The sequence below is a fragment of the Acromyrmex echinatior genome, chromosome 6 (assembly GCF_024713525.1).
Source record: "Acromyrmex echinatior isolate Ae372 chromosome 6, ASM2471352v2, whole genome shotgun sequence".
Taxonomy (NCBI): Eukaryota; Metazoa; Arthropoda; class Insecta; order Hymenoptera; family Formicidae; genus Acromyrmex; species Acromyrmex echinatior.
The window spans coordinates 900786-924436 of record NC_141857.1 but is presented as its reverse complement, the minus strand read 5'-3'; the positions used below and the strand labels follow the sequence as shown (position 1 = coordinate 924436).

General features: G+C 36.3%; 1 protein-coding gene across 1 annotated transcript in view; it reads right to left on the bottom strand.

Moving 5' to 3' along the window:
• Positions 1-6033: 6033 nt before the first annotated feature.
• The window catches only part of LOC105151684 (uncharacterized), a 66554-nt gene continuing 48936 nt past the window's right edge, over positions 6034-23651 (bottom strand). The window contains exon 2 of the mRNA XM_087407490.1: positions 6034-22499. Coding sequence (XP_087263616.1) covers positions 20973-22499 — 1527 coding nt within the window. The 3' untranslated portion in view covers positions 6034-20972. The remainder of the gene's footprint in view (positions 22500-23651) is intronic.

Below are 23651 nucleotides of genomic sequence, written 5' to 3'. Positions count from 1 at the left end.
TTTAAATGCAAAAGTCGCCAGGGGATGCAAGTAAAAATCGAGTTGAAATATTCCAACGAAATAGGATGAATAAATATATACATAGTTATGATGCAAATAGTAATATCTTTAAAAAAAAAATTATAGTATATTTGAATTTTTTATTAACGCTAATTTAGCTTAATTTGATACAAGTTAAAATCATACTCGGTAAAAAATTTTTCATGCATGAATATGTATAAATATGTATAAACATACATAAATATTCATAAACATGTATAATCATATATGAAATATGCCCGTACATGTTTATACATCCCTCTTTCTTTTGTAAAATTACTTTTTAGTGTAATAGAAATAATAATAATAATAATATGAAAACATAAAAAATAATTAAAGGGATAATTTTCTCATTATTCGTTTTAGAAAACAACAAGTTTAGAAAAATGTACAAAAAATTGCTCACACACAATTATACATAATTTTATATAATTATACACAATTTTTTTACATTTCTTCAAATTTGCCGTATAATATATTAGGTGTTGGAATTAATTCGTAGCGTTTTACAAGTGATGGGAAGTACTTTCATTAATGTATTTTTTAATGCTCATGTGAAATAAATAACATTCTTTCATTAAAAACTACGAATTAATTCCAACACCTAATAATATGAGATATATACGTAATATAATAAGAAAATTTTTAAAAACCATAATATAATAAACCACATGTAAGTACCACGTATAAGGCAGGGAAATTAATTTGCGTTAATTTGCGAAATTAAATTGATTTTAATAAAATTTTGTTTGCGTATAATTGAATTTTAAAAATATCAATCAGAAAAAATAGTTAATTAAAGTATCATTCTCGCAGAAATTCTAAAATATTTTAAGAAATCTACACGTAAAAACGATTTTCTTAAAGCATAGTACAATATATCCTGAAATTGTATATTCAAATTGTATCTAAAAATTCAGATAAAAAAATAGATCCGAAAATAATTTTGTTGGACCATAAAAATAATTAAGTAGGAAACTCAGCATAATAAACAATATTACAAAAAGTTTTGCAACATTTCAAGAACTAGTTTGAACATTTTATATAATTTCTTCGATAGTAGAACAAGATTTATTTTTAAATCTGTATCTAGCTAAATTTCTAGACGTATACTTCAGCAAAACTGTTCTTTCCATGCAATATTCAAATCTTATTTGGCAGCTTATTTATAACAGCAAAAAGTTATTCGATTAAGATGTTGCACGTCGTCTTCGATCAGGTTACGATGGCAAATTCATCTTCTTCATCGTTGATATTGCGGATGCATCTTTCATCAGGGAAGCAAAAAGCAGATTGAACGTCGGATAAACGCGACCCGCACGTTTAATCGAAGTTAAATAATGCAAGAAAATGTGTCGAGTTTTCACTTGCGTATTCGAAAATAGCCGATATCAGGTGCCGGTGATGAATGAGAGCGTTTAGAAGCGAGGCTGCCAGTACGCGGGATAACGCGAAGCGGATGATGGTGATATTGTGATTAATTGACCCTTGCAACCTTTGCAGCGAACCAGGTCATTTGCAGGGAACCGATATATCGGTGCTCTAGGCTCGGCACTAATTCCTCGGACACGATTCTGGGAGAGCATAACAGAGCTTCGGCTGTATGGAATCTGAATAGGATTGATTTCACCGCTTGATTTCTAACGTTTTCGATTGCAACGAGATAGCATTGAATAGTTGATCGTCGAAATGAGGATCGCTTAATTATCATGAAGTTCCACCTAATGAAACATTTTTCTTTCTCTTCGAAATAAAATTCTGTTAAATTTGCCATTTGTTGTAATATAATATAAAATCGTAATATAGTAAGAAAATTTTTTTTAAATCGTAATATAATAAGAATCCACACATACAAAAATGACTACAAGGAAACCGTTAACTTGCGAAGTGTTAAATTGAATTTAATAAAACTTTATATATATATATTTATATATAGAGTTGAATTTTGAAAATATCAGTCAGAGCAGAAAAAAGATTTTAAGAAGTAAAAATCACTCCTTATAAATAAACCAGTTTTTGTTATAGCTTTTTTGTTATATCTAAAACTATTCATTATTCAAATTATTCAAACTATTGAAAAAACGTTTTATATAAAAATTTTAGTAAAATTATTTCTATTCATTCATGTTAATAATATTAAAAAAAATTATTTTAAAAATTCATAGTTTCGAAATTGTTTTTTACAAACATTAATGTGAATATATGTATATAAATAAAGGTAATTTTGTAATAAAACTTTTATATAAAACATTTTTTGATAGCTCAACTAGTTTTTGAAATGTAATAAAAATTGCTTTATTCATATGATTTCATTCTTTAAAACTGATTTTTTTAAAATCATTTATTTGTGTAACCTATTATATACAAAATCTATTATATATAAAATTTCATTAAAATAAAAATTTGACGCTTCACAAGGTTTTCTTGTAAAAATTTATAACGAATGCTTGAATGAACAAGGATGCGAAAATTAATTGGAGTACAATTAAGCGACATTGTACGGTTAATTGCAAAAAAGAAGTACATTTAGGGAATATATCTGAAAATAGTGCGATATTGACGCAAATTGAGTGCTATATCGAGTTATTCGAGCAGAGCATTATATTAATAGATAATAATGATAGGCAGAATTAAACGGAATGTCGTAACACACGCTTGGAAGATATCGATCGTGTCACGTTAAAAAACCAACGCTGGATTATAATTATCTGTAACGTGGGACGTCGGTTCCCGATAGCAAGGATAATCCTATTTATAATTAGTACGAATGATAGTTTTATCACCATTCATTTTCGAAAGTCGAAATACGAATACCATACAGTTATTTCATTTCAAAGAAATCAACTACTTGTTCGGATATTTCTGTAAAGAACTATGGCCGCGATATACGACCCACTTTTCTACTGTTTAATTTTCCTCTATATTTAGTATTAATGAAAACAGAGCTCATGGAAATGCTTCCATTCCTTGATATATTTTTACATTTTCATAAAAAGAACAAATATTCTCGTCTCATTTTTCACGTCCACTTTTTTTTACGAAAACTTTCATCCTTCCTTTATATAGATAATGTTATAATATTTAAATTCAGAATTCAGATTATATCAAATTGGACTTATTTTATTTTATTTTAATAATTCCATTTGTTATTTTTAATCATTCCTGTAGGTTTACTCCTACTAAATTTGTCATTAATTTAACTAAAACAAAGTTTATTTGTCGTTAATTTAATTAAAAGTTTTAGACAAATTACATTATTTAGTTACATTGTTTTAGTCTAAAACAATGTAACTCAAGAAATGTATTATATTAATTTAACTCAAATTTAATTTATTAATTATTTAGTGCATACGCGTGCATTTGTGAAACGCTGTTATTTTGAAACTAAGCAATTCAGTCACAGGAATGGATTTGATGTGATTGTTCTTTTTAATACATCACATATTTTGTATTAAAATAACATTTTGGCTTACTTGGAAATTACAAAATACAAAATATTATTTAATTTTTAACTAAGGAATAGATTTAAATAAATATTAAATTGAAAAAACCGGGTAATTAAGAGCTTTAATACGTGGTAATTAGTGCGATTATATTTTCAAGTTACATTGTTTCAACATATATTTCACATCTTACATAATTATAACGATCGAACATGGAGACGTTCCATGCTATACTCTGTTACTATCTTTGTATGGCTATCTAATGATTTATCAAGAATTGTAAATTATGCAAGACTGCTGAAGATGGTTCGAATTGAGCCGAAACGTTCGGTCGTTATAATTATGTAAGATGTGAAACATATGTTATTTAAAAATATAATCGCACTACGCATTAAGGCAATTATATATCAATTTGTATCTCCTGGTCAGTCTCAATAACAGAGAGCATGATAAGTGATTTCAATTTTTAAACAGCTTTGTATTATTTATAATATATGATTGAATAGTCAGTAAATAATCATATATTTTTACTGTTATTTATATCAGAGCTTTTAATTGTCCAGTTTTTCAGTTTAATATTTGTTTAGCATCTGAAGAACTCAACTTTGATTATTTGTTACCCGAGAAAAAATGTTATATAAATGGATACATTTTATATATAATTATATATAATTGTGTGTGTGTGTGTATAAAATGTCAATTTTTTATATAATTTTATATAATTACACAAATGAAACATTTTTTTCTCGGGTAGAATAGATTTAAATTTGATTCCTTGATATTTAACAGCGTAGATGAATCAGAGAAATTAACATATGTTATGATAAAATTACGATATAAAGACTACGTTATATACAAAAACGTCGTTATATACAATACATATGCTAATGATCACAATGCAGCAGATAGGCGCCTATATCACATGATAACCGCGCATTATATCGGACGTACATTATTATGTGACATGATTAAACATCGCCGATTTTGTCCTGTTTTCACCAGAAGGTAATCAATAAATAGACATAGATGTATAACATATCCATCCGTCCGATATGTATCAGTCAAGTATACTTAATGGCGTTACTCTCATTTACTGGACATGGCATAATTGAATTGCCCTAAATTCATACTCACGTTGAAGTTTTGCTCGCGAAATCCACTCGTAATATATTTCTTCCTTTTAATCAGGACACGTAGGTACGTAAAACGTACCCGAAAAGGGTTAATATTTGCATAGTTATTCAATTTCAGTGTAAAAAGTAAAACAGATGAGATCTTCTCTAGCGGAAAATAATTGAACGAATCAAATATTCATGGCGCGTAGAGGGCAATATTCCAACGACGACGATTGGTGACATCGTCCTAAAATACAATATTTCTCTTCACCGAGAATGACGTTGGACCGATATAATTTAATGCCTGTCTCAGGAGGTTCACCCACGCGTGACGTCGTCTCCATAATTATTATTCAGCTGTGTGCACTCAAATGGATGATACGAAGGGAACGTATATTCGATTCGTGTTCATCTTCGAGATTCTGGACGTCGGGACGCCTCGAAAGAAAATGAGGTACCAGATAGAGTCTGTGATGAATGTCAAGGATCAATGGGATCGTTCCGGTGATGGAGACCGTGGAGGTCTCTCCTTCGTTGATTTGCTTCGTTTTATCGAACTCTGTCGGAGAACACTCTGACGTGCAATAAACGTCCGAGAAAAAAGGAAAGACGAGGAGCAAACCTCCGATTTCTTGGCCCATTCTTCACGCCCGATATACGATCCCGTTTGGTTTCTTCTCTTTTCCCCGCCAAGAGAGAGAGAGAGAGAGAGAGAAAATCCGTCCGCGCGTCCAGTTGCTAGATGGAAATTTCCGCCAATGTCAACGGTTTCAGATTTAATACCCTGGCGCCGAGAGTCTGTCGGTGGTCCTCATATCTCAAGATGTCATCCATTGGCGACAATTTTACACGCGCTCGTTGATTAATTAGTATGTATCGCGATGTCAAGCGCATCTGGTAGGAAAATTCAATGTGTGTTTTAGCGTATATAATAATATAATTAATACCGTCCGCGATGCGCGATCAATCGAAATATTTCGACATTATTTTTTGTTTATTTAAAAATGCAGTGCTGTTGGAACGCTTCTCTGAATATTGCTTGATTGAAGTAAATCGGGAGAAAGAATAAAAATTGAGATTCTCTCATACGAATAAAATAATATTGGTTCTGAGAATTTGAATATAAGAGAACGAGTCAAGCCCGCAATTTGCAGATCTGTTTCAAATATGATTGCATATTCAGAGTGGATCTTACAAATTATGCACTTACCTTATTCTTGCCTTCGGCCGGTTTTTGCTATGCAAATGAATCTGGGTCAATTCTAGATTGGTGCTTTCCCGGCAATCCAGGCCCTTTCGGAGAATTATCTTCTCTAATTTCAGCAGAAATCTTGGCAGAAACCACTTTATTTTCGAGGCCAAACCGCTCTTGACTCCGTTTCGGTAACCGAAAGTCAGCAAAGGGATTAAAGGTATGAAAAAGTACGCTCAAGCCGTTTTAACTGTCGTAAGCAGCGTTTATTTCGTTTCTTAATCAAGTCGGAGCAGTTCTTTAAAAAATCATATTCGCGCTTTCGCGATTCGCGGCGAGAACGCGTTTACAATTGTTTGTGAAGAGAAAGGGGGGAGGGGGAGGAGGAGGGGGAGGGACTAAATGATGGGACTGGTAAATCTTTACACGTGGAATGAACGCTCGAAAATCGCGTCCTACATTCGTATATATTTTTTTCTTTCCTTATATATATTTATATATGTATAACATGCGGTGTTTTCTCACGTGGGAGAAGAGGAACACGCGACGAGACGTGGCTCGGTTCCTCGTTTATCGAAAGAATTCGCTAACCACGAAGAGGATATGCGGTAGTGAGAGGGATGAGGACGGGAGGGAGGGAAGGAACGCAACGAGCATGATTCCTCGCGCAATCATAATTATGCGGATTTTACTCATGTATGTGTATTTATTTATAATATTTATATTCATAATGATGTATGTACGAGTAAGAGATCAAACTTTGCATTGTCGCTTAAATAAAATGAGAAGCCACGTTAATATCCTAAGAACTTATCATAAGCTTACGTAAAACCGGAACAGAAACGGGTGTGTGTGTGTGTGTGTGTGTGTGTGTGTGTGTGTGTGTGTGTGTATTCGTGTGCTCTGTTTTTATCTGCGTATGTGTGCTCGTGTATGCTTTTAGGTTTGTGACAATGCGCGTTTTTACGGGCGCGTACAAAAGACTAGCCACTGCGAAACAGCCGTGAAAAACTTAAGAAAGGAGGGAGTTCGTGTGAAGAGAAAATTAAAAAGTTAGAAAATTATAGAGTTTGTGTGCGGAAATACGACGAGTCCGTAATTCACTCAAGTTCGCTTCAAACATGAACTCGTATCTAAAATGCGGTTTACATATCATGGATTTTCTCTTCATTCTTGCACCGAACTCTTCGGTAGAATATTCTGTAATAAAAAGGGCAAAAGAATGTGACCGACGTGGAACGTCGTCGTACATGCATAATGTAGAATAATATTATCAACAAAAATGTAAAATTCGTACACGGTAAGGTACGAAATAAAAAAGGAACGGTCAATGCATAAATGCGAGCGGCAGTAACGTGATATAAAGTCAAATATGATGAGAAAAATCGTTTCATTCATCGATCGCTTTCCTCAAAATTAAATGCCTCAAAAATTCGCGGAGAGATGAATTATTAACTTATCCTAGCGGATTCAAGGTACTTTTAAAAATTGCAAAAGCATTAAATATACGCTTCGTAGAATTATAAGTAATATAAAAATACATCCTCTGTGGTATCAAATCGTAAAATTTGTGAAAAAAATTTTAATTGGAGAAAATATTAATCATATTTTCTCTCTTTCGCTCTCACCCTCTAATCCGTAATTTCATAATAAGTTAATGAAAATTGACATTAATAATGGTTCGGTACAAAGCGGATTTTCTCTTTTGAATAATGCTAGGATTAATTAATTTATATATTCAAAATCAACGGATGCGTCGCAGTGGCGCGAATAAACATAATCTTGTACACAATATTAACAACTTATAAAATATAGGAAAAGTCTTATTATCGACTAAGTAGAACGTAACGATAACCAAAGATGTATTATCGTAAAACGAAAAACGCCCTGCTTCAAGGGTATCAAGGGCACGAGAGGTGCGTAGAAAGAACATGCGTGCAAACGAATAATGACCAGTACGTATGCGACGCGCGTACCTGAGAAACAGAGAGCGTGTACGCATTTGTATATATGTGTGTGTGTGTGTGTGTGTGTGTGTGTGTGTGTGTGTGTGTGTATTTTGTTGTACGCGTGTATCGAAACCACATGGAAAGAACCCGAAGTGTCCAGATTCAGCTACAAAAATTTCGATACAGATCTGATCTATATATAATAATTACATTATCGAACCATCAAAATAATTATACAGGACGCTTATAGCTGGTTGCTAGGATATTAAAACATTTCGCGGTATTGATCATGATACTAATTAAGCACTGTATATAATTATTTTGATAGATATAATTATTTTCAGATCTGTATCTAGCTAAATTTTTAGATTTTACTCCAGCGAATCGTTCTTTCCTTGCACGCAGGTAATTGTGGCAGCATTCTTCGTTCCAACTCGAATTTCACTTTTCTCGCGAGAGAGCTTATATACAATTGCAGAACTTATCATTGCACGGTAGTCGCATTCACAATGTGACGATATTAATCGGTAACAGAGACGTCTCGCTCTTCCTTGTAATATTTAAAAAAAATGCTGCAAAATTATCTCAAAAACTCACCCTCCCATTGGCGATCAAAGTGGAAAATATTTGGCTAGGAACAAACGTAGGCAGACGTAGTTCGCGCAATTAAGATCGTCCTGGAGTTAACTGGGACTGTTATTTGTAACGGGAATCGTATTAACTCTTTCGCGCGCGCATTATGCATTTTATCGGAGATCTCGCAATTTTTACGAGAGCGTATAGGTAACAATATACCATTCAGTCGGGATACGTGAAAGCGCGAACAAAAGCGCAAATTTTCGAAATAACGCGGGGGGAAAAAAAAAACATAATATCTTGATGCAGAAATGCTATTCAAGCGATAGAGTCAATTAAAAGCGAATTCATCACAAATTTATAAAATGTTTTCTCTTCAGCGAATAATTCAAGAGTTATACGAAATACAGTAAAAAATAATCTTAGCTTTAAAGTATATCTAAAAGCGACTCGCTTTTTAAATAATAATCGCTTTTGATCTCATTAAAAATTAGACAATATAAAATTTAACAATCTAGCGTTGTATATATGATATGTGAAAAATGATCAGTAATAGATGCGGTTTGCGTTCTAAACCGCGGTAAACTTGCAAGTGATCGATACACCAAGGGGATAATGCAGGACGTATTAAAATGATATCGATCTGTAATTCCTCATGCTACGACTTACGGATTAAGAGTATAAATCTCGGATCACAATTTGTTATCGCTGCGCGACGATGACTCGCAACTACGTAGCTATCACAATATCCGTCGCGACCGCAATAATTAATTAATACGCATTCCGCTCAGCTTTCCAGAACATTAAAGCTGCGCGTTGCCGGGATTATGCGCTTCGATTATGCTAGGAACAAAGCGACAGTGACATTACACAGTAATTATGCCATGAACTTGTTCCGCGATGTATACACTTTAGCGGTAAAAAGGTGCGATGCGAGCGTTTAAAGGCTACGGATTGTAAACGAATGTGGGATTGCGTGTGCGTAATGTGTGTGTGTGTTTGTGTACATGTTTTCATGTTTGTGTGTCGCCAAGTTTTTTCTCGCAGGCACGTACATACGTAATCTATAATACACTCCGAGAGCTAGGAAACAGTGTCCAACGCAAAATCCATTTTGGTTACGGTAAAAACTTGAGGCTTTGCCAGTCATCAATAATATACACGGTGACCGAGGAACAACGTTCTAGAATGTTTCGTTGGGTACGAAATAAAAGACACTGCGCGGAACTCCGGGCGCATCGACGTCGGTTGATTTAGTTGACTCTGGTCAACTAATTTTTTTTTTTCTCTTCCTCTACGTTACTTTCTCTACAGCTACAATTACGACCTATAAAAGAGCGAATTGCCAACCAGAGTCAGACTGAACACTTCGAAACTTCAGTACTTGAGAGTCAATAATCGGTAATAAAAATCTCTATTTCGGATTAAAAAGAGAAGTTTTTCAATTGAGATCCAATCTTTCTATCCAAGCAGAACAAAGTCGCGATAATATCAAATGCAGTGAAAATGGCTCCAAAATGATTACATTGGAACCTCGTAATAGTGAATCTCGAAATAGTGCACAAAATCCCTTTCATAAGCGTTAAACTCTCAATGATCCCGAATTTCATGGTTTAGAAGTAAAGTGGGGACAATCTCGTTATTACGTTTAAAGCCCCGAACCGCGCGCTATTACGATGTTCCAGTGTAGTAGAAATCACTTTTCGATCAATCACGTTTCATTTTAACGTCATTTTGACGTTATCGTGACCTGTTGTTCTACTTAGACAAATCCGATTTTCGAGATTTTTTTGCTAAAAAATAAAAATTTTCAAGCGTTCAGATAGTCTAAAAACCAACCAAGTCGTCGATGCAACCAGACCTTAAACCTCTTTTACACGTACGATTTTTTCTGCGTGTCACAATACGATGATTGACAGATTTCAGGCACAAGTACGAAACGAATAAATGTTTTCTAAGGGCTACTTCGAATACGATTTCACATTCCAAGTCAGAAATCGACACTTAACGTTAGTCGATTAATAATAATATGATTGTCAACTACTTTATTATTTACAGTCCGCTTGACTCCGTCAAAATTCTGATAGATATCTCTGGATCGAAATACGAACGAAAGTTATAGATTTAAAAGGTCGTGTTTAGGATTTTAGTTTCACTATAAAATGTACACGTTACAATTATCGTGTTGTGATAAAGATAAAAATCGAATTGTGTAAACGAGGGTGCGATACGCGATCGATTGGTCGTTCCCTTTGGCAAAAAGGGTCGCGATGAGGAAATAAATATACAACGAGAAACACGTTGTCCTGGTCGCTAAAAAACAGCATTAATCTACTATAGCTAACCGACTTTGTTCTTCGCACTTTTTCTTATTAACTATATAATCGTTACATTGTCTAAGAGCCGGTTTCATCGCTTGACGCTAATCGCTTGACACCGCGATCGATCCGATTCTCTTTCTCCTACATATACAGGGTTTGTTATCATTATCGCGTTATCTATCTCTTATCTATTCTACGAATCATTCTTTTTCTGTTTGACAAAGAATGCTTTTCCCTGCAATTGATTAACGGAAACTAGATTAAATTCTTGGCTATTAAAATATATATGTATATGTATCTCTAAAATTTCTTTAAAAAATGTCATTCCTATAAGAGGATCCCCTGTTATGGTTCCTAACTGGTGTTGTGATTCAGGAAACGGAGAATCGGACGAATCGAGGCTGAGTCAATCGACACATTTGTGAGAAACCGATTCTAAATTCCCGCTTATCTATATGACTTAATACAGTGGCTTTGTTCTAATCACTCAAACAAGTACCTCTATCAGCAGCGTTCGTTGTATACCATGCACGTACCGCGAATAATCGTGGACACAATTTTTCACACGGCATTTTATCCGAAAGATCTCTCTTAGAAATCGTAGGATATATAGAACGTCTTTTAAACATTGTTAGAAGATCCTTTGGAGATCTATGCTGTGTGATTTGATGATTTGAACATTCTTTGACGAACGCTCGTCGTATTTTTGACGACTAGTCTCCACGTCGCGAACCGAGTCGCAATCACGTATGAAAAAACGATCCCAAGATCAGGTCATGCATATTGTCGTGAAAATCCACGGCCCGAAAATTCCGTTGGACGTGCGACTAACCGGTTGACGACCCTCGATCGTTGCTAATCGCTGATCGATCGAACGACTCGCGCGACCGTCCGTTTCGCGAAAGCAATTTTCCACGCAATTTCCCCGGAATAACCCAGCTGCAGATGGCATCCATCGAATAGTGATAGGTTATTACAGAATAACTGGTCGCATTATGGAATAATCCGACACTTCTTAGAACTCGTAAGCGAGTCCATTAGACGAGACATTAAACGCAACGCTACACTCAGTAATTTGGCGTAAGTATAATAAATATGAATTATATGTATATTACACATTTAATACACATATATAAGATTTGCCATAAATTCTTCTTTGTCATAAATTGCCTTTAATATCGTATAAGAATGTAAAATCGAATAATTTATATAAATATATTGAATTAAATTTCTGTTACACATAGTGTGTTAAAAATATAAAAACGGCAAAACTTAAGGATAGAGTTTTAAATGTATATACTTTAAAACAAATATAGGTGTGGATTTAACAACATAGGTATTATATATAATTCTCACCATATTGTTATTGATGTAAACTATAAACATCAACGGATTTAACCATGTATTGTTAAAAATGTCATGAAATATAATACTTTTAAGTTACACAAGTTGAGTTTAATTTCATGACATTACGTTAAATTTAATGTACTTGTAATTGCAACATGAATTTATGTAATGTACATGAAATTTAAAGTACTTTTCATAATATTTTATGAAATTTAATGCACAATCCATAAAATTTTATAGATTCACATGAAATTTAATGCATATAAACATTAAATTTAAATTACTTGTAACTTTTTATTTCATAACATTAAATGTTTTTAATGTACCTACTTATTAAATTTGCTGTCTTTTTTTAACAGTGTTGGATTTTAACATGTGGATTTAACAATGGTCTTTAAATAAATTGATATCAACACTAACGCAGTGAGAATTATATAAACATCGCATGCTAAATTCACATCATATTTTTTTAGAGTGTAGACATATAAAAAACGAGAATTTTTCAATTTAAGTTTTTTCGAATAACACAAAAAAAATCATTGACACAATTTTCTTGAAACCTAGATTTTTTCTGCGACGATGAGATGCGCATCTTCAGCTTAAAAATAATTTCGCGTCTGAGTAAGAAAGTTTGTAGAGAGAACGAGAAAATTCTACAAACAAAAATTTAATAAACAAATATATAAAATGAGGCTCGAAAGAATCTATCAGTGAAAAAAGAGTCCATCGACCCTACATCAGCTGTTCGGATGCACAGAAAATTCTTTATTTTCGTGTGAATGTGACAAAACGAATGTGAAAAAAATTTAATATTGAAAGATACTAATTAATTACTTAATTTGAACAACAGTGCTTTTTCATACTCAAAATAATCGGTATTAAATTGGCCGATATTAAATATTCCTGCAAGGGGATGAAACTCAAGCAGGGAAGGTTCGCAAATACAAGATTTTCGCGCGATGCGACTCGGCCCTCTCGCTTCCAAGGGGCGACTTGCGATTCGTCGCGGATGACATGATTAAGGGGAGGATTGCACGGGGATGGAGTGACGAAGCGAGAGGGTTAACGCGCTCAACGAACTTCGAGGCACCTGTTCGCCACGTATGTGCAGGCGTCATCGTGCGTACGCGCACGCACACGTTGTATGCTAAACGCGCGTCCCTAACGGTTAAGTTTACGAAAAATTCTTAACTATCATACAAACGCTTACGCAATTATATAGTACATGTACATCGTTACGTTAGAAACGTGATACAGTCTCTCGTCGTTTTATCCCGCGATCGCGCTCTTTCTCTCCCTTTCTTCCTTTCTCTCGCCTGACTCTCCTCATCCTCTCATTATTATCCGCCACTTTCGCTAAAGGGATAATTATTAATCTTAAATCGATAGCCGGAGTCCATCTTTCCATTGTTCTCTCATGCGTGTAGTCGCTCGCTCGTCTCTCGCTCACTTCGCGTGAATTCGATGCGTCTAGCACCGATTTCCCATCGAATACATTTCATGCGCTGTTTATGTCTGTGGTTAAAAATTTACCGCGATGATCCGTTTACCCGAGTCGAAGCTTAATCATATTCGATCAGCGAGATCGTCCACGATCTCCCGAATCGCAACGAGCCACGTCGAATATTAAATTCCACATACTGAAATTACGCCAGCCATTTCACGTGTATAATATTACACGTTTCGTTAAATATTCATGTCCGAAATTAATAATGCGTAAACGACGCTATATGGATCATCGCTACGCAAATGTCAAGCAACTTAATTACATTTATGATAAATATATTATTGGAAGTAATTAAATTAAAAATTTGGTTTACCGCAGAAATTTATCTAAAAACGAGCAGGCATAATCTAAGTATTTTTTGTTGCATCCAGAATTAAATTTCGCTGACTCTCTAAAGAAAATTTATACGCGTTTCGTATTCTTTTTTTTTTCTATAAAAATTAATCGCTGTGCTCTATTTTGAAAATGTTTATATTAAAACCTCATCTGCCACATAGACATATATCTAGCAAACGCACCTACGCACATCGATTTAGAGCGTAAAATCAATTCCATCTGAATAGATGCTTAGCTAACAATAAGGTGACTAAAAAGAAAATCACGAGCGCCAAAGGACATAATGTTTCTTCTCAAACAATTTATAAATTAAGAACATTGTTCTCGCCAATTAAAAGGAACAGGATCGTCGCGAATTTCGCGCGAGTGCAACAGGCCGCACACTTTTTAATAAAGGAATCTGCGAAAAAATTTCAAACAACTGCAACGCATCCTCATTCAACAGCTACCTTGAGATTCATTTCATTTGCTTCATTTGTTATAAACCTAAAGCTGTCACTCATATCTCGATGATATCTTAGGACGTGCATAAACAGCGGGAAAAAGCCGTTAAACTCCAGAGAGAAAGACAAGAAAAAGAGGAAAGGCCAATTATTCGTATGTCAACATATCCCAAGGAATGATTTCGAACGAACTTCGTGCGATCGTCCTCGAGATCAGTCGGTGACACGCGAATGACAGCAAAGTTGCAGTGACAATCGAAAAAATGCCGGTTAAAGCAACAAGGAAATAAATTAAGTCAGTACAACCATCGTAAATAGTGATTAACACGTTGAGTGCCACATTGTTACTCTGTTCGTTACTGATTGAATCTCGTTAAGACAATACAAGCCCGCATTATTTACGTCAATTAATCATAATTCCAACGTACTAAAAAATACTTGAGTTTACCGCTAAAATTATAAGACGCTATTATCGTAAACATTATCTATATTTAACAAGAATATAATAATGAGAGAAAAGTTTTTGGTATTTGTGTGATTATAATTGCATCATAAAATGTTATGAACTACATTTACACGGCACTCTTAATAGGGTTTAATAACATCTTAGTAGTTATGAAATTGATCAATCATAGCTATTCCTCTAAAGAATGGCTGTGATTATTACATCCGATTCAGAGTGACCGTGTAAACGTAGTCATTGTTAGAAGATCTATTTTTACAATTATTTTTACTGTCATAATATTAGTAATAATGATTACATTTATAGTTTTATATGCTGAAAAGAAATATATGGTCGTATTCGAAAATTACTGTAATTTTATATTGTTTGTAAGTTTATGTTATTTTGATTGAGAACTCTTAATATAATAATAATCATTTTATCATGTAATTATAGTCACAAATACTTTCATCTTCGTAAATAAGAAGTCATATCTTCAATTAGAATATATTCTGAAAGTGTATTATCTAAAACTTTTAGAGTGAATTGTCACTTTGAAGAAACTTTTAGAGTGAATTGTCACTTTGAAGAGACTTTTTCAGAATTGATTCAATTTTCTCACTTTTTAGAGTAAAATTCTATTTTAAAGAATTTAGAGAATAAACTTGAGATTGAATAAAATTGTCAATAATTTATTATTACTTATAATAGAGTCGCATGCGTGTAATCATTGATCGTTTATTATCTTTGAAATTTACACTTTTCATTTTATTCATCACGAGTCGTAATGTAACGTAAGTAAGAAATATCTAGGCATTAAACGTTTTTTCGATAAGATCTCGCCGATTAAAGCGAAGACATTTGTGCGCATATAGGATATTCAATTACTGTTAGGTATTTTATATATATATATTACGCACTTAAGTGCCTCCGCATTACATAGAACATAATCAGTGATGCGCGGTATCTTTGCACGCAAAATTAACAAATAGTCAGCTGGCACTCTGCGTGTTAATTCGCGAGAATTAGGGGACGAGGAAACGGAGACTAGGTTCGCGCAAATAAGCCAGCTTGCGAAAAATGAAGCGTGGCATCTACTTAACGAGTTATCGGCAGTGATAGCGACGACCGGTCTCAACAAATCGTTGCTAAAATAATACACGTACGATCGTTGAAACCGGTCGATTTTCCCGGACGATCAATTTCCGGGACATGTGCGACGGATCGTGATTATATTTCTCCAAGTTTCGGATGCCGCAATTGACGCTCTCGTTTTTTATCTTTTGATGAGATCAGCATTCGCGAACGCACACGTCGCAATACGATTTCTTTCGATATCCGCCGTAATTCGTTCTGTTATGGTCGGATTGAAAATCTGCGAGATAATAAAAATCTACGAGAAATAAAAAAATTATACTGCCGTGCACTAAAATACGAGTACGAATCGGGTGACATTTTCGCGAATTAAGATCGATGGAGGAGAGACGATAAAAGAAGCCAAGCTCGAAACCTACGTTAGTGTCACAACAGATTATCTTGCGTTTTCCATCACTTGACCTGAACTGTACTCGAAGGTGTATCAAAGATCCAGTATTCTCATAGTCACGATAAGAATAAACTGCAGGTTTCTATGAAGTTGTCAGCATCGTTTTAGAAAGAGTGAGGTAATTTGAATCATATTGCTCTTTCTCTGTCAAGTTGAAGAGAAATGTTGATTCAATTCTTTCTAATGGAGTACAGATACTAAGATCAGAGAATATGCAGTCTATACTTATTACGTCTAGTATTCTCATCTGCTCGATCGAAGGAGATCAAGTATCGATTGTAAAAAGATTTCGACTTTTGCATGTGAATAATATGTTATTAATGATATAACACATCAATAATTATATGTTAATATTATATTGCAATATATAATGTTATATTATATTAATATACATGTATATTAATACAATGTATTACGTTAATGTAATATTAATATTTAATTACGATGTATTATTCACAAGAATACTTTTTCAAAGAGCGACAAATCTTTGAAGAACAGGGCATCGATACTTGTTCCTTGTACATCTTATATTCCTTATACAAAGGAAAAGAAGAGGTCGATACTTTGAGGCGAGCACTTTGTCTACGACGAGATTAAACTACATCGCACGCTTTACAAACTATTCATTCATCACCTCGATGTAACATAATATACGTGATTTTTACACACATATATAATATATATTTTTTTATCTACATTCGTTAGTATAAATCCCAGTACGCCTAAGTTCCATATCACAAAGACATGCCGTTCGGTATCACGATTTTTAATCCGCCGATCGCTCCGATCCCCCTCGAGCTTAATTGACTTCGCCGCTGTTCGCTGCTATCATTTGCCGGCTGCATCAACACTCTTTTCACTCTCTTCTCTTTCGTTTTTGTTTTCTCATCACGTTTCTCTCCTTCGTCGTTGTCTCGTCACTCATCCACGCTCGGCTCTTACGACTGTCCGCCCCGCACACATGGTTTTGTTCGGTTCAACTAAATTTAGCGATTTCGCATCGCCAGAGTCATCGCGAGACGCCCGGTTGCATTGTTCGCGGACTACATGCTGTTGTGTTCCGAAAGCTGTTCTTGATAAACAGATCGCCCGACGATTATAGTCGACCACAAAGCAAAGCTTGAAATAACTCGGGGAAAATCAGTGACGGTAAAGGGCTACTTGAAGCGCATCAGTGTTTAGCAACGGATGGTTAGCGAGGAAATGATGCATGTTAATGATTAATGATTTCTATATTGCGCAATAGTATATTTGCACTTGGATAAAATTACACATTAGGAAATCGATTACCTATATCAGCTTGGATCGAGTTCTCTTTTGCCTTTTTTCGTACATACTTTCTTTCGTACAAATAAATAAACACTCGCAAAATTTCTTCCCGGTTGCCGAAAAGAATTACTTAGGAAAAAACACGTTTCGTTTCTGACATGCTTCTAAAATATTCACGGGACGATCATTACAGAATAACACATTACAATCATTTTCTCCTCAAACATAAAATTAATAATTAATTAAAACATTTTCAACTTATACGATTTATAATGTATAGTTCCTAATTTTTAACGAATAAAATTATTAATAATTAGTGAATCGATGATACGAATGTATTTGAGCGGCTTTTATATAGAAATTATTTACATTACGTATGAAAAGAACGATTTTAATCGTTACCTAAAAGTTCAATTAGATATGTAGTTTAGTTAGAAAATAATTTTGTTAAACCATCAAAATAATTATGTAGAATATTCAAATAAAAATTGGTTACTAGAATGTCAAACCTTTTTGTAGCATTGCTCATCATATTTGAGATTCCTACGTAATTATTTGGATGGTCCAACAAAATGACTTTCAGATCTGTATCTAGTTAAATATTTAGATACTTCAGTAAAATCATTCTTTCCAAACACTATCGTGTTCCTTTCTTTAAAGTTGTAAAAGTCTATTTCTGAGTTTTCCACATATAAAAGCCGTCCATTCATGGTAGGATCTACGAAGTACCGATAATAATGCGGAACTAAAGCGGTCACAGGACATTCGAGTCGTTCACCCCGCATGAGTACGAAAAATCTCTTTTATTTTCGGACACGGTTCTTTGTCGTGTGTCCTTTTAAACCTGACTTCTCCCTACAGAGACGCATAAGACCTGACGTATAAAACCGAACGTGCTTTATGGGGAAAAGGACTTGAAAGACGGATAGTGCGTGAAAAACGCGACTGTCTCGTCTCTCCCGAGTGAGAACCGCGTGGATAGAAAGCCGCTATTGAACACGAGGCATTTTCATCCGCGATAAAATATACGCAGCACGAATAATGAGCACCGACACAAGAATGCGCGAGGGGGAAATTAACCCAGTTAGCTCAGAAGAAGCCAAGAGAAGTTAACAAACCGGGCGCGATTCTTCCCGTCGTAAATTGCACGTCGCGTCGTTCATCGCATCGAATTAAACGCTAGAGCGTTGTAAAATAAGCGAAGTACAACGTAACCGCCAGGTACGATATTTTCCCGGTGTTTCCCTGGTTCACCGCGCTTGCTTTTATAATCAAAACTCATTTCAGAATTGAGTGAACTTTGAGTTCGGTTGAAACCGTAATGAATGTTCATAATTCATCACTAATGGATCCGTGTAATGAGCAATTTGATGCAGGGAAGGCAGCTTCCTCTATTCCCTATAAGAGCCTCATAATTACAATAATACGGAAAAAAGAATAATAAAGTGCATAATTAATTACAACAATTAAAAGTTAGCGTCAAAAGCATAAAAAAAAAATACTTTCGGCTCATTTCAAGAAACTAAAAAAAAAAAGTTAAAATAATAATTGCATACCGTGTCCCGTTCCACTCGATTAAAACAAATATATATATAAACACATATCTAAACGCATACAGTACAAAAAAATTTACAAAACAAAATTACAAAAAAAAAATTCGTAAAAGCTACAAACTATACAAGATCGCATCGTCACATTTTTACAATGTTCTTCTTCATGAGCGATTCAATTGACTCGATTTACGAGCTTCAAATTGCTGCCGCGTTTTTGCCAAGGGTGTGCAACAAATCGGACGTATTGATGACGGAAAAATTCATTTCAGTATATTTTCTTTCAATCACAGAGAGACGACAGTGTCTTCAAAATCAGCGACAAATTATTCTATTCAGTCGTATACTTCTTCATCGCGCTTATTGTGAGCGAATCGTTATATCTGCGCCGCCATCATCGGCGACATCGCGACACGACGATATATCTGACGTGCTATATCATGTACGACCTATCGAACCGTCGCGGTTTCCCCGGGTTTCCCTTGGCACAATGACCTCCAGGTCGCTCGAACTACTCCCGCGCATCGTCGACGGCTCGTAAGAGACGATCGACGTGCATTAATCATGATTCATGAACCGAGACTTATGTGAATGTAAATCAATAGACGATTCCTTTGAGACTCCAGCTGACTTCTGTTTGCGATTAATCCGACACGGCCTGTCGTCTCATCTCCGATGAAATCGATTGTGTTGAAGAAAATATGTCGCGCCAACGGAGGAAGGATAAATGATTCATATTATGTGCATTGCGATAATGCTGACAATAATATTTACATACTTTTCTATACTTCCTTTTCTATCCTTGTCAATCAGTCGATTTGTTACACAGATCTGAAAAATTGGATTTCATATTTCGTCGTTCATCTTGAATAAAATGTAAAGTCCAATTTTACAAAGGGCGAAACACAACCGAGCGGTGAATGAGTGGCTCATATAGTCGCGTTGTCGAGTGTTGAGATCGTCCTCACGATTTCCGGCACGTTTCGAGAAGAAGAAAAAGTCCTTTGACTCCATGATTGTACGTTCCGCAAAGGACTCGACGACTCGAGTGTTTTAAGATGCACAATCGCGTGTTGAATCGTTCTATACCTATTTACGCGGATTTCTGACGCTTTGCTAGAGTTCTTAAGGTATTGTCATAGCAGAAAAATTCGTCTCTTATTGAAAAGCCGACCGCATATTTTCACGGCGGAGGCAATGGCAACGGAAATGAATCCCGAAACGAGCGGACCAGAGAGCAACGCGAGGCAATGTCGCCGTGGCTGAAGGTATGATCAAGGTTTATCACGCAATCGACCTTGTAACGCTAGGCTAGGCGTGAGGCATGAAATCAGTTATAACATTGGTGATAAATCCGTGAAAATAAGCCTTCCTTCGCTCAATCTTTTTTTTTTCTAGACTCGTACGATTATTCTTGAACAACGTCTTCAATTCCATCGATAACGTTAGACGTTCGCTTTTGAATTTTAGGAGATGAACGCTTTACCTTCAACCTGCAAAGCGGCGTATTTCATAGAAAATAGATCTCGCCTCTTTTCATCAAATTATAACCGATTCAAACCTCATCGACAATCAGCTACGGCGACCGTAGAAACGCGACGCGTGAATCACAGCAGTATCCGAGATCGATGATAAGACAGCCACCCACCCTTTCGACCGCAAGTAACCTTCCTCGACGCCATGTCGAGGCGGCGCAGCTCAGACGTCGCCCGAACGGCAGGCAGCGAGACACAGCCGAATTTCACGTTATTAGGTGACCGAGATCGGATCATCCTTATCTTTACGTTATGCGACCGTTTCGTGACGAAACGCTCGTCAGTAGCAATGCCTAAAACGGCAGCGAGCGAGCGAGCGAGCCGAAGGGAGGAGAAAAGGACGACTGGCGTCACGTCTTGACCTATCGTCTCAACTCCTCGAGGATCTCCTGGATCCCCGGCTGGAACGAGAGTACCAACCGGCTGGAGCTGCTCGAGGAGCCGTGAGAGCCGTAACTGTCGTGCGACGCGCCATTGTTATTATGCTGCTGTTGCTGCTGCGTCTGGTGCGTCTGACGAGCGCGTTGCGACTTGCCGGTCGTCGCACCGTCGACAGAATTGAGCGACTGATGGCTGCTACTCTGGTTCGATCGATGACTACTGTGCAACTGGGACTCGGACAGACAACCGTAAGACCCGAGTGGGTAGGGATCGAAGATCGTCACCGGCAACTCGCTTGTGCGCTCTCTCTGTTGCTGACGTTCGGTCTTGCTCGTGGAAAGATCGCCGCTCGACGCATTGTTACCGCTCTGCAACTGATTGTTCGTCTTGCTGGAACTCCTGCTACTGACGGAATTGAGCGACTGGTGGCCGCTGCTCAATCCCCCCGTCGTGCCCCAAGTACTGCCGTGCAGCTGGGACGCGCCGTACGCTGACGAGTAACCCGCGTAAGCGGACACCACGTCTTCGACCAAACGGTTACCCCTTTGCTGACTTGTCGTCTTATTCGCGGAGATGTCGTCACTGGTGTTATTGCCGCCCTGCAAACTGTTAGTCTTGCTAGAGGAGCTCCTGCCACCACCGCCACCGCCGCCACCAGTCCCGCTAATGGAGTTCAGTGATTGGTGGCCGCTGCTTAATCCCCCCGTTGTGCCCCAAGTACCGCCGTGTAATTGGGACGTATTGTACGAGTAACCCGCGTAAGCCGACACCATGTCCTCTACTAAACGGTTCCCTCTCGTCTGACCCGTTGTTTTACTCGTCGAGATGTCGTCGCTGGTGTTATTGCTACTCTGTAGACTGTTAGTCTTGCTGGAACTCCTGCTGCCGGATGCGGATGTTCTCAGAGTGGGACCGCCGCCGGTGGTCGCGGGTTGCGCCGATGTCACCGCCGGTAGCGTGTCGTTCTTGTCGCCCGGTGGCCTCGGTAATCGACGGCGTAGCCACGGATGCCTTAATGCTTTGTTCGGTGTCATTCGACATTCCGGTTCCCATACGAGGCAACGCCTGAGAAAGTCCAGGAACAACACATCGTCGCAACCCTTCAGGGCGCGCTCGAGATCGTGCGAGCCCGGCGGGCCGCGCAGCTTCCCTCGTCTCGAGAGACCCCCGCTTAGCACTGTCGTACCGTCCGGCATTGCCGTCGCGGTGCAGTACTTCGGGTAGCCCTTCGAGCTGATGAACTGACGCGACCGTTTCGAGTTTTGCAGCAATCGTTGTGGCGGCATGCCTAGCATTTCGATGATGCACGCCAGTTGGTCTGCCTCGTCTTCGCCTGGTAACAGTGGAAAACCGGTGAACAATTCTGCCAGAATGCAGCCGAGGCTCCACATGTCGATCGGCATCCCATATCTTGCGCCTAATATCACTTCTGGTGCTCGGTAGAAGCGACTCTGAATGTAAGTGTATACCCGTTGATTCTCGTAGCAACTGGAACCGAAATCTATCACCTGCAACACACGGAATAAACTCATTAATACAATGAATTAATGCAATTTTGAAATATGATAATGACATAAAGTACAGGTGATAGGAGTCAATGCTGGTTATCAATTATTCTTAATATTAAATATATAAACCTCGACCTTGAACGTTTCCATTCATGGTTTGAGTCTTCATCAGCAATCTTTCCTCCTAACACAACGGCATGGCTGGATTATTGCATTACAAAATAATATCTCCAACATTTTTCCTCTCAAAAAATTTGAACCGTTAACTGTTGCAAGGTAAGTACAAACATACTCACAAAGTTAGAAAGCTGAGCAATGAGAACTCAAGCTAAAATTATATAAATAATTAAATTATCGTATGTATAAATTTGAAAATTAATTATCACCTCACCTCACACAGTCGACGCCTCAACGCTGGACAATAAATATGTCGCATGCAACATTTTGTGCATTGTTAATAAGTTAAAAATTATCGTCAAAATTTTTAAATATTAACTGAGAGAACAATTTGTGTCTTGTCATTTCGACCGTCGCAATTTTGAATAATACGTTAATAATACATGGAAAGAATAATGATTTTATTAAAGTATCTAAACATTTAGATAGATACAAAACTGAAAATAAATAATTCTATTGAATTATAATTATGTAGAGCGCTCAAACTAATTGCTAAAATGTTATAACCTTTTGTAGCATTGTTCATACTTTAGTTTCCTACATAATTATTTTGATGATTCAACGAAATTATTTTCAGATTTGTAGCCACCTAAATTTTTAGATATTTTAGCGAAATTGTTCTTTTTATGAATTTTTGAAGCGCTCGTGCGATAATTTGGAAATAGAGAAATTCCGTTTATTGAAAAACAAAATTATTCTTTTCAGAAAGAAAAACTAGAACTGTTACAAAAAATATGGAATATTTATAGAAAGAACAATTTTACTGAAATATCTAAAAATTTAGCTAGATATCTAATATAAAATTTATTTTCAGAGCTAATATCCATCTAAATTTTTAGATATACTGTAGCAAAATCTTTTTGTGTAGAATACAATATTCGGAATATTTACAATATAGAATTATAGAAAATTTGTTGTCACATAACTCAATTTATCCTAGCCCGACGTACCATCGTAACTATGTACATGTCGAGA